Raw genomic sequence first — 13,221 nt, 5'->3', positions numbered from 1 at the left:
ATGTTACATAGTGAGACCCTGCCTTGTAAAAAAATTTTTTTTTTCTTTTAAAATGGTGGTTGTGATATTTCTGTATTTTAATGGCAAACTATGCCCAAAGTGGTTTCCCCAGTTTTAACCACCGAGTCTTAAAAAGTCAGGGATATGACTAAGAGCATCCACAGGAAAGAGCAGTAGGTAACAAAGCTGTTATTAAGCAAATTGGAACAGTGAGACTTAGGCAGTGCAGATATTGAGGTCCATCTTGACTTCTGGGCTTAATGAGGAGGGTGTTCACGTTAATTCAGTCAGTGGGAGGTTCCTTTAGTGGCCCTTGAAGTGCAGGCTGCAAAGGCACAGCTAATTTCCAAAGTGTAGGTAGTGCTATTTAAAATTTGAACAGGAAAATTGCATTTTCTAGATTTCTTTTCTTCTAGTAGCTGTAGAGCTGCTGAGTCCGTTAAAGATTATATCATAAAATTGTGGGTTTATGTTAAACTTCTCTAATGTAAGATGTTGAACTAAATATAGAAGAGGGTTTTTTAAAACAGTGTATGAGATATTTTTCACAAATATATTTTGTTATATGCACTTTGAACTATCAAGTTATTTAAAAGATAATTTTTATAGAATGAAATGAACTCTAGAAATTCATTTGACTTAAAGTTACTATTTGGTAAAATTTATTTTTATATAAACAAATTTATGACTAGATACACATCTAAATATCAATTTATATTTTTTGACATGTATAATTTGTTAGGAATAAGGGAAATAATAGCAGTTAATAAATAAAAGCATCAATTATACTTTCTTTCCTTGGTGCTCAAGCATGTGAATTGGTTTCATTTACCTGTAGTTTATGTGCATGTGTGTGTTGTCATGAAACTGTATGGTGGATAGGGCCAGTTTCTTTTAATGGCTCTGAAAATTCAGTGTTAGATATTTCTGTGGAGTATCAGGTGGGGCTACCTTGTAAGTAAACCTACGTGCATAACATGTCTTGTGGAATTTGCATGCTGCACTAATCTCTGTTAAATCTGTCCCCTCTTTATTCAGAGCATGCTGTCAAGGTCCTTTAATTCCAATTTCACTACTGTAAGCAGCTCTCAGTATGGCAGCTCTAGGGATCTACATGGCAGCCAGGGCAGTCTTGCCTTGAGTGTTGCAGACGGAAGAGGTTCTGGTGGGCACATTTTTCAAGTGAGTACCTGCAGTAGACCAATACTGTTAGCAAATAAGAGAAAACTCAACATTTTAAATGATTTAATGTTTTTAGAAAAGAAAGTTTACTGTGGGTTAGAAATCTTGATTTCCTCTGAGCTTTTCCATTGCTTACTTTTATAAATAAGCTTTTTTGTTCTCTTTGACCATAAGCTAATCATGTAATTAGTCTACCCAAGAAGAGATGAGTAATAGTCATAACTATTTCTCAAACTGTGATTCAGACTGGCCTTGACCTTTCAGCAATGCTCCTGCTTTACCCTCCCAAATGCTGGGATTATGGGCTTGTGCCACCACACCTAGCCTCCAACTCTTAAGATTTTAAGGATGTACCCTATGTATCCCATATAAGGGAGATTTTATAAGAAAGGGTAATTTTAACTGGAGTATCTGAGAATTGACTAAAATGTACTACATGTATTTACATTTAATCATATTTCACTGAATATGATGAAGTATAAGACTGGAGAAATTGTAATGAATAACAATGAAAAGGCAAAACTAAAATCATTGAAGTCTTTAGTAATGAAAAAGATTTATTATTTCAGTGAAAGTATATGCTTCATGCAAAAGAAGTGCAGAGAGGAAGAGCAGAACTCGAGCTCAATATAATTTTCTCAATTCAGTGTCCAAAGAACCTTTAAAGTTGTAGTATAGCCTGTCAACAAGTATTTCTTTTTATCCTTAAGATCGTTCTCCCGTTATAACACTGCCTTATTCCTCCCACAGTGTTGTTTCCATCTTGACTGTCCTTTTGGGTTCTGTCCTTATTCCTAAGCACTCTTGGTGTGCCTCCTCCCCTTTAAGTACATCCTCAGTTTTCCTTTGTTGTGTTCTAGAGTGTAAGAACAGTGTCTCCTGGACTCACTTGCTCCAGATGTACCGAATCAGTCTTACCCAGTCCTCTTGTCACATGTCATCACTTGGTATCTGTGTTGTTGCAATCATTTGAAACTTAATTGAAAAGAGGGACAAAGGGGTGATGAGTATTAGCCCTCATTCCAGCAGTTCTCTGGATAAAGACCAGTGTGGCCTTTTTCCACTCAGGGCTAATCTTTGCCATTTGTTGTCATTTGGAACAATAGTTCTTTCTGAGTCTTTCAGGGTAACATTTTGTATATTGTTAATGAATTGAGAGCCTTGGAGTCTGTTGAATTTTACTTCTTGATTAATGATAGGCTAGTTCTTTTGAGAAGTAGATAAGAATAATTAAAAGTTTTGAGTTTAAATTTCAGACTTTGAGTTAATTTGATTATTGTGCATTCTAAATGTACACTGCAAGAAAGGAGAAAGAAAATGAAGTCTACTTTGTGTAAATATACAAAATTTATCAAACTACACCGAGAAGGGTAAGCCATGGTTTGAACTACCATCTAGCTGCATGAGCTAGATCTATTGCAGGTATAGTTCTTAAGGTTAGATTATAAATCACTTTAAGTTTATATATTTGATGTCCTGTATCATACAAGATTTCACATTATTTTCAGTATGATTATTCTACATTTTTATGCTGCTAGGCACATACTATTGAAATAACGATAGTGCTATTATAAACTTTCTAAAATATATTACAATGCAAGAAAAATGTGAATGCCATGTTTATTGGCATATTTATAATAAATATTCAAGAATAATGGCATGTTGAGTCAGTTTTTTTCTCTAAAACAATCATGGCAACTCATAAAAATATTTGGTAAATGAAGATATCAATTAATCATAAAGCATTTCTGCAGATCAGAGCCATAATAATACTGAATTAATTGTATTATGACAAGATAAAGCCAGCTATATATGACTAATTAGTGATGCCACTTATCTTCAGAAATATATGAAAAATGCGGACCGGGGAGATGGCTCAGTGGAATAAGCGCTTCCCTGGCAAGCGCAAGGACCTGAGTTCAATCCCCGGTTCCACCAAAAAAAAAAGAAATATATGAAAAATATTGTACTTTGCTGTTAAAAGAACAGGAATCTTACAAACAACTTTTTATTGCTCAGTAGGAATATATTTTTTAGTGGAGACTTTATATGTAAGATTATTGGCCTGGGCGTGTAGCTCAGTGGTAGAACATTTGCCTAATATTTTTTAAATAATTTTTTAAAATCTTTATTTATTTGGTACAGGGTCTCACTACACAGCTTGTATTAGTAGTGGTCCTCCTGTCTCAGCCTCCCCAACACTGGGATTAGAGGCGTGTGCCACCATGCCTGGCTTCAGTGGCCAGGGTTCTGGGGATGGCAACACATGTGGTACCAGGGATTAAACCCGGGTGCTTGCACTTGCCAGACAGGAGCTTAGACCGCCAAACTATCTCCCCATCCCTGCCTAATATTCTTGAGGTCCTGGGTTCCACCCCTAGCTTTGGAAAATAAACCCTACTGACTTTGATTAATAACTAAATTTATTGCTGAAAGATGTTAAAATACAGGTATTACTATAAATGAAACTAAAAAGAAAAACACATAAAATTTGTTTTCACCACATGTGCATGAAAAAGAGATTAACAGATCTATATAAAATTTTCATGCATATAAGAACAAATATCTTGCCATGTGTGTTTGTAAAAAGTTAAAGGTTCTGATTGTTTTTATATTTAGTACAGTCTTCAGGGTCTCACTACGTAGATCAAACTCCTAGTGATCCACCTGTGTTCAGCCTCCTAAGAGCTGGGATTACAGGTGTGTGCCAACATGCCCAGTCTCAATTGCCATCTCGGCGCACCCTGGGGATGGGTCCAGGGCTGGGGCCGGCACATCACACTGGGCATTGAACCCCGGCCGCTGCAATCTGCCTAAGCAGCCACTTTAATCTGCTGTGCTACCTGGCTGGCCCTTAAAGGTTCTGATTGATGGCACCCAATAACTGTTTTCTTTGGGTCGTCATCTTTTTGCTATCTAGCAATATTTTTCCTAATCTTTTCTGAAGTATCCTCATTTTGGTTTCACATCTTACAATTTACTATTTGTTTTTTATTTTCCCCTCATGTGAAGTATCACCGGACATCCAGTCCAGGAGATTCTTGACAAGATGATACATTCATTTCAGAACAGTAATATTACTTACCAGTTACACTTAGTCATAAAAATGTTCTTCCAGACAGCTTGATGAAAGTAGGTGCCTCATGAAAGCAAGAAATAAATTAAGTAGTTAGTACCTGAGAATTATGTTTTGCAACCTTTGAGCTGGAAATCTCATATGTATTTTAACTGAAAATAGTTTTGTAAAGACTTCTAATGTAGGATTATTTTTAAGTAATTTAGAAGTACAAAGTAGAATTTAGTTTTTTTGTTGCTCAATTTAGAATTTTTATTGTCCTATTTCTATTTATTTATTTATTTATCTATCTATTTATGTATTTATTTATTTTGCAGAACCGGGGATTGAACTCAGGCCCTTGTGCTTGCCAGGGAAGCGCTTATTCTACTGAGCTAACTCCCCAGCCCTACTTTTATATTTTTATAGTACCACCTATTATACAATTTAAATCAATGACTTTTTTGGCATATCTTGACTGTAAACTTATCTGGAAACTTTATGCATTCCACGCATATTTTTAACACTGATCTAGGCAAGACCAAATATCCAGGTGTCAATGAGTCTTAAGAAAATAGGGGGCTGGTGAGATGGCTCAGTGGTCTAAAGCACCTACTTAGAACAAGCTAAGCAAAGCACAGGGACTGCGGTTCAATCCCCCAGCACCACATGCCAGCCAGCCCTGCTCCCCTCCCTGGTGGGCTGAACTGGCCACACACACAAAAGAAAAGAAAAGAAAGAAGAGAAAAGAAAAGAAAAGAAAAGAAAAGAAAGAAAATAGGTAGAGGGCTGAGCATGATGACACACACCTGTAATCTCAGAATGCAGGAAGTTGAGGCAGGAAGATCACTGCAAGTTCAAGGACAGCCTGGGCTACATAGTGACAAGGCCACCCTGAACTATATAATAAGACTGTCTCAGAAAGAAGACTAGGAAGAGGTATTTTTCATCAAGTATTAATATGTTAAACTTTAAGTCCCTATAGAATATGAAGAGAAAAAAAAAACTTTAAAAAATAGGAATAAACAATTACATATTTTTACACAGAAATTTAGAAATCTAACCATATACAGCATTGTAGCAGGACAATGCTATGACATTTTTTTTCTTGTCTCTTGTTTTCATTTATTACTCCCCCCCCCTTTTTTTTTAAACATTTACTTGAGAGACAGTATGGCAGTAATTGCTATGACATGACAAGCAGTACATATTTAGAAGACCAGCATGACAGGCATTCCAAGCATGACCTAGTATCACACATTGCTATCTTCAGTGTGGTTGCTTAGTTCACAGGTATCAGCTTAATATAGTCAGTCAGGGTGAGAATCCTACCAATTAACTGCTAGTTTCAAAAACCTGCTGAAGAGTCTCAGAATCATTGCCTTAATCATCTTGTGCATATAAATGTATGGCTTTGCCCCTGTCATGTTTCCTAACTTTTCTCCTTGCCCTCTCTTCATTGTCTGATCCTTAAGTTCTCACTTTCCTTTTAATTGTGTTACACTTTTCTATTTTTATATCTTTTGAGTTCTTACAGTAGGGGGACTATACAATATTTACATGTGTGGGTCTGTTTTATTTCACTTACGAGTATATCTTCAAGTGGCATCCACTTAAATATAAAGTCTTCGAGTTTATCATTCTTTATAGCTGAGTAACGCTGCATTGTATAAAAATACCACATCTTTTTCAACCATTCCTTATGTGACGGGCATCTTGGTTGTTTCCAAGATTTGGCTATCACAAATTGTGCTGCTATAAACATAGGTACACATATATCACTATGACATGACGTTTTCAGCTCCTCCGGGAAAATTACCAGTAGGGGGATAGCTGGCTTGAATGGGATTTCCAGTCCTAGTTTTTTAAGGAGTCTCCACACTGATTTCCATAATGGTTGCACCAGTCTACATTCCCACCAGCAGTGGAGAAGGGTTCCTTTTTCCCCACAGCCTCTCCAACATTTGTTGTTGGTTGATTTTTTTATGCTAGCCATTCTTTCTGGTGAGATGGTATCTCAGTGTTGTTTCAATTTGCATTTCACAGATGGCTAGTGATGTGGAACATTTTTTAATATATTTATTTGCTTTTTTAATTTCTTCCTCTGAGAAGTGTGTGTTCATCTCAGCTGCCCATTTCTGGATTGGGTCTTTAAATTTAGGGACGCTAATGTTTTTTAGTTCTTTATAAATTCTAGAGAGCAGACCTTTGAGTGCTTATTAAGATTTTTTTCCTAATTTGTGGGTTATCTTTTAACCATGTTATTTCTAAGATGTTTGCTATTCAGACAGATAATGAGGTTAAACTCAACTTCCTATGTTGTAGGGTAATAATAATAAGCTTCTCTTCTGGAGGGTTAACAACCTAAGTTTGCAGACCAAACATTAGAGAAAAAGAAGGACTGCAAGGACAGCCAACATTTTGGCCCTAGCCTTTCGAGGTCAGTTAGGACTCAGGACATAGGAGAACCTGTACTGTAACATCATATAACTTGGTGGTGTCCCAAATTTTCTGATCAAGGAGATTATGGGACCACAGAGCAATGTGATCAGTGATGTAGAGCGTGCCTAAGGAGAGTCAGATAGAGAGAAAACATTCTCTCGGGCTTTCTCAGAGAGCAAACTGGTCAAACAATGGCCATGACTCATCCACATGGCTGACACTGACAAAAGATCTACAAACTGCTGTTCAGGGCTTCAAGGTAAGTCCTGAGGGGATTTGACTGACCTTGTCAGATACAAAAATTACATTTTTTGTTATATAGGTTTTGCTTTATCTTGGTCTTAACCATCCAGCAGAAAAGTATAGAATCGAGGTATAAAAAGTAAAGCCACATTAATATGCTGAGCTATAAAAGGTTCAAGTCACCAACTTCTGACACTGCCAGTCCTACAGATAACCCTCTACTATTATAGACTATGTTGGATTACTCTGCTGAATTCATGCACCTACAGTGTATAAATGGAAATGGAATACACATCTCTGGTAAAAGTAAACAAAAGGGTATAAATGGACCATTTTGTAGTGGGGGAAAAAATACACACACACACACACACACACACACACACACACACAAGATAGAATAGATATACAGCTACCTTCTAATAAGTTTAAAGAGAAGAAAGATTTGTACTAATAGTGTTTAGACAAGATATCATGTCTGCATCTTATACTAGGAATAACTACTACAAAGACAATATGCAGTGTATTATTGTAACTGTACTACTATCCTGTTTTGAAACTATCTCATTGCTACTTTCTCAATAAAATTATTAAATTATAACAAAAAAAAGAATAGGTTAAGGGGCTAAGGATGTAAAACTCATTCTAGGATCTTGTACTATTACTAACTAAAACCATTTAGAAATTCTTTATGTTAATTAGAAATTACCTTAAAAGACTAGTGTGGAAGGGCACCAAGGTATAGGCCTGTAATCCCAGCACTCAGGAGGCTGAGGCAGGAGAAGCACCGAGAGTTCAAAGGTAACCTCTGAACTGCATAGTGAGACCCTGTCTCAAACACACACACACACACACACACACACACACACACACACACACAGTGTATCTGGTAGAACAGGTGATGGTTGTATTTTTAGTATTTGCATTCATTTAGAAATAGATTTCTTGTTCTTTGTGCTTTTATAATAGTATTTCATATTCTCTTTCTCATTCTCTCTTCCCCCACTCCCTCCACAGACATTTCTTTGATAGCTTAGCCTGGCTTCAAGCTTGCTATTCAGCACAGGCTGGCTTCAGACTCAAGATCTGCCTTCTGCTTCAACCTCCCAAGTGCTGGGGTTGCAGAAGTTTGCCAGCAGGCTCCACTGTCCTTGTCATTTTCTTAACTAATTATATGCCTACATAAGCCTTACATTGTTACAGAGAGTAGGTACTCAGTTGTCTAATAATATAAGTCATGAACACCTGTTTATTTTACCCCTCTTTAAGTGAGCTTCAGGTTCTTTTTCTTTTTAATATACATTTTATGGTACTAACTTTGTTTTATGCTTTTTTAATCCCATGTGCCATCTGCTAATCCCAACCTGATGCATCCCATTTATATTTTTAACACTCACCTAGGCAAGACCAAATATCCAGATGTCAGGGAGGCTTTAAAATAAATGACAGGGAACTGGGGACCTACCTCAGGGGTAGAGCCCTTGCCTAGCATATGCCAGGCCCTGGATCAATCCCAACACTGCATGAGTGAGTGAGTGAGTGAGTGAGTGAGTGAGTGAGTGAGTGAGTGGATGAATGGATGAATGGATGAATGGATGAATGGATGAATGGATGAATGGTTTATGTCAGTTGTAATTGTCTGAATTTTTCTCAGGAGAAAAATACTGAATCTGAACATAGGAATAAATGGTATAAACGAGCAGAGGCTTATCTATAGAACCATATGTAATATAGTGACAGCACAATCAGTTAAATGTCCATGGCTTGATTAATTGCTTCTAGATATGCAGTGATCAATTAACCATAGTTTTAAAAATAGTTGAACAATACAGTACTTACTTTATCTCCACTAGTAGGAAATTTGTCAAAGTGTTATTGGCCTCAATTGTATGTATTTTTCTAGACTTGAGAATTAACTAAATTCTTAAGTATTAGAAAAAAAAGGGCTGGGGAGATGGCTCAGTAGAATGAGTGCTTGCCTGGCAAGCACAAGAGCCTGAGTTCAATCCCCAGCCCCCCCCCCCCCCCCCAAATAGTGAAAGTACCTGTTTTAAAAGTACAAATTTCCTTCATAGCCAGACTTCTTTGTATCTAAGGAAGATACAAGTTCACAATAAGAAATTCTTTTTTTATTTTTGTTTCATTTTATTCTTTTGGCCTTTTTGAGGCAGGGTTTCACTATGCAGTTCTGCTAATTTTCTTATAAACAAAGCAGTGAACAAGGAAGTTTTAAATGACTAGCTTAAGCATTTCTTCATAAAAATCTTTTTACATGCAAACATTTTAGAGTGTGAATGTAACCTCAACATTTTTCAGTTAGATTCCTCTTACTAACAAGATAGACTGTTATGTTTCTACAAAGTCTATTTTGTATTTTAAGCCTAAAATTCAGGCTTTACTTGATTTTGTGACTAATATTCTACGGAATTTAATATTTAAAGAATTTGAAAATTACCAGTAGAGGGGCTGGGGATTTGGCTCAGCAGTGGAATGGTTGCCTAGCAAGCTGGAAGCCCTGGGTTTGGTCCTCGGCACCAAAAACAAAAATTAAACCTCCCCTAGAAAATTACCAGTAGATGTTGTATACACACAGAATAAATCTGTTTTCTACTACATAGATAGCTGAATTGATTTATTCTGAAAGGACAGGAATAAAGGTAGAAAAATATTCAAATTGGGAAAAAATTATACAGCAGAATTATTTTTTTTTCCACTGAGGAAAACATCAGTAAATACGTTTTCGTATGTGTTTTGATAGGGCAAGGGTGGACCTTATTTTTAAAAATTTAAAAAATGTATTGTTTTACTATTTTAGTATTTGGTTATTGTGAGAACGAGTAATACTTATATGTAATAGTAAGGCATACAATTTGAAATGTAAGAATAACAATCAGCAAGCACTCAGTCAAGTTTAGAATTAACACACTAATACCCTTTTTTTCTTCTAGGCTTTAGAATTAGAGGAAAATAGTAACATGGTATTTTGTGATTTAGAATGTTAAAACTAATTTGTTTGTAATGTTCCAAGAAGAAAATCCAAATATTTGTAATAAGACATTATTATTAGTCATTTTAAGATACTTCATGTTTTTCTTAGATGCCTTTGAGTAATGGACAGATGAGCCAGCCTCTCAGGCCTCAGGCAAATTATAGTCAAATACACCACACCCCCCAGGCATCTGTGGCAAGGCATCCCTCTAGAGAACAACTAATTGATTACTTGATGCTGAAAGTGGCCCACCAGCCTCCATATACACAGCCCCATTGTTCTCCTAGACAAGGCCATGAACTGGCAAAGCAAGAGGTAAGAATAATCAAGACTATTTGAAATATGAGACTAAGCATTTCATGTATTCTTATAGGTTGATTATTAGCAATAAATCCATATAGAATTTTAACATAGTTTTTACCAGCTTGTTTAAATTTGCAATTTTCTTTTAAGTTTATAGAATATTACATAATATAGTTTTAACTTACAATCATCTGGCATAGGATTTAATATTTTGGGCAATTTTCTTTAACAGTAAGGCAATGAATTAAAGTGAAATGAGTTACTATTCTGTGATACTTAAAGCCTTAGATTTTGAAAGTGTCTATAGTTGGACTATAAACTACTTTTGAGTATTTATGTATTTGTTTATTTACATTTATTTTGGAGACAGGATCTCACTGTGTAGTTCGGACTGGCCTTTAACTCACTGTGTAGCCCAGGCTGGCCTTGAATTTTTGCCTCAGCCTTCTGAGTGATGAGTTTACAAGCATGTGCCCCTTACCTGGCTCCTTTTGAGTATTTAATTTTCAAATGTTTTGGGTCATGCATTCATAAATCTTCAAAAGTTATTGATAAAATTATTAATAATAACAAAAGCTTAGGTTCATTTTGGTTGAATATCTGGTAAAAGAGAGTATCCTATAACAAAACTTCCTAGTTTTGTTTTTGTTTTTTCTTTTTCTTTTGGTCTTTTTTGAGACAGTGTCTTGCTGTACAGTTCAGGCTGGTCTCATACTTGCAGTATTCAGCCAGCCTCAGCCACCTGAGTGCTGGAATTAATTGGTGTGGGTCACCACAACCAGCTTTCTGCATATTGTTTAAATAGCTAGGTTATAGAAACCATCAATTGATCAGATTTTAAGGTTGGAACTCATTTGATGCATATGAATAGATTTAGGAAATTAGGAATTTAAGATAGCCAAAGAATCAGGATATCTTATGAAACAAGACAGACAGGCATACTCTTAATTTAAATGTTCCACAACTGGAAACTAATAATAATATACATGTTTTATATCTATGTGCCATGTAATAAAAAAAATCATGCTTTCAAAAAGCTAAAATAGAATCAATATTAATTGATTTCCTATTTTTGTAAGCAACAAAGTTAGGTGCTATGCTTTATAATCCCACTTTGCCTTTAACTCACTAACTCATTAACATAATGTTCTATGTTATAGTTTCAGTTCATCTAGCCAAATGTTTATTTTTGATGAATCTTTACATTTTTCTTGCTTGAACTTAATTCACCACTATTTAAATATGGATGTTTTTATGTTGTAAAACTTTTCTGAAATAGTAATAAAATAAGTTTCTTTTCTTTCCATATTAAATCAGATCCGAGTAAGGGTTGAAAAGGATCCAGAACTTGGATTTAGCATATCAGGAGGTGTTGGGGGTAGAGGAAATCCATTCAGACCTGAGGATGATGTAAGTTGTGTTCATATATCCTTGATCACTCACAATTTTTATTTATTCAGTACTGTAAGGAAAACTACACCTGTAAGTAAAAATATGATATTTATGTAAACTTAAGATATATTTTATTTCCTTCTGTACTGTTCAGCTTGTTTTGAAATTTAACCTATCCATGTTAATTAGGAAAAACAATTAACCAAGAATTTGAATTGTCTTTTTACTTAAGATTTTCTTACTGCTTTTTCACAAATCTACCCAAGTAAATTATCACTGTATTCTGCTGTGCTGCCCCTCCCCCGGGGGCACACTGAGATGGCAGTTGAGACTGGGCATGGTGGCGTGCGCCTATAATCCCAGTTCTTGGAAGGCTGTAAACAGGAGAATCACTATGAGTTGGATCTAGTAGTGAGACCCTGAACACTCTGTAGACCCTTCCCTAAAACACACACAAAAAAAAAAAAAAAGAAAGAAATCCCTGTATGAAAACCAGAATTACTAAAAAAAAAAAAAAAGAAAAGAAAACCAGAATTACTAGAGGCAAACATAATTGGCTTGTATATGTTACAAAGTCAGGGAGGAAACTGTACTATGCTTCAAATATTTGGGTGGTTTGGAAGGTTTGCTCCTTATTACTTCGTTACTTGTACATTTTGTTTTGGGTTAATTATGTCTTTTGTTGTTGTTAAAGGGTATATTTGTAACAAGGGTACAGCCTGATGGACCAGCATCAAAATTACTGCTACCAGGTGATAAAATAATTCAGGTAATTAAGATAAATTTTAAGTTATTTCCTTTTATTAACATTCTTATGGTTTTATAGTCTGAAGTATTTCTTCTTTATATGTTCAGAATCATGCTTTTGTGTTAGATACAGCTTTTTAAAATTCAGGAATGTTAACTTTACCAATTTAAGGGATCAGACTACCACTTGTTGGAGGTAGGTTGTTATCAGAGGAAAATACAGTAGGTTGCCCAGATTGCCCTTGAATTTGTGGTAATCCTCCTGCTTCAGCGTTCAGAGCCTGGGATTATAGGCATGCACCATCATGCCTGCTGAATTTGTGGTTCCAATTTGGTGACTGAAGAAGCTCCTTTACCTGTCCATTCCTAAGTTTTCTCTGAAATAAGATGAAAAAAACTCTTGAATATTGTGAAAATCAAAGTATTTAATTCATACTAAAGCACTTAACTATGTGTCTGGTGCAAGGAGGAACTCAATAAATGTTATCCTTAATTTGCAAAATTCTGTGAGTCTTCTCTCATTGAAGAAAATGAGAAGACTAGGTCTTCTTACCCTTGTATTATGTTCCCCTAGGGTGCACATCAGCACACATACACAGCACCCTGTCTGATTCTAAGAATGGTTCCTAACATTGGACTACCACCTCTGGGCAGTGTGATAACTTAGTCAAAATGTGGTTCCTGGTCTCTGTTGAGATTTTATTTCCAAATATACAGGGTAGGGCCCATTAATGTATGTGTTGTTTTAAATTGCCAAAATGATTCTTTTTCCTCCGGCTTTGTGAACTTACCTGACAGACATTTAAGTACAAAATGCAATTAAATTACTATGAAAAATATTTCTTAAAAATATTTTTTCTTAAAGATTTGT

General features: G+C 35.6%; 1 protein-coding gene across 5 annotated transcripts in view; it reads left to right on the top strand.

The window, feature by feature from the left end:
* Erbin (erbb2 interacting protein) overlaps positions 1-13,221 on the top strand; it is a 142,982-nt gene that overhangs the window by 127,491 nt on the left and 2,270 nt on the right. For 3 of the 5 annotated variants that reach the window (XM_023705820.1, XM_023705883.1, XM_004623039.3), the window contains 4 exons: positions 1,039-1,182; positions 10,017-10,223; positions 11,529-11,621; positions 12,298-12,372. In XM_023705820.1, the coding sequence (XP_023561588.1) occupies positions 1,039-1,182; positions 10,017-10,223; positions 11,529-11,621; positions 12,298-12,372 (519 nt within the window). The remainder of the gene's footprint in view (positions 1-1,038; positions 1,183-10,016; positions 10,224-11,528; positions 11,622-12,297; positions 12,373-13,221) is intronic. The other 2 variants (XM_004623040.2, XM_004623043.2) reach the window with 2 other exon arrangements.

The sequence above is a fragment of the Octodon degus genome, unplaced genomic scaffold (genome assembly GCF_000260255.1).
Source record: "Octodon degus isolate 3935 unplaced genomic scaffold, OctDeg1.0 scaffold00001, whole genome shotgun sequence".
Taxonomy (NCBI): Eukaryota; Metazoa; Chordata; class Mammalia; order Rodentia; family Octodontidae; genus Octodon; species Octodon degus.
Note: the sequence above shows the minus strand (reverse complement) of the source record. Positions and strands in the feature narration are given on the sequence as shown.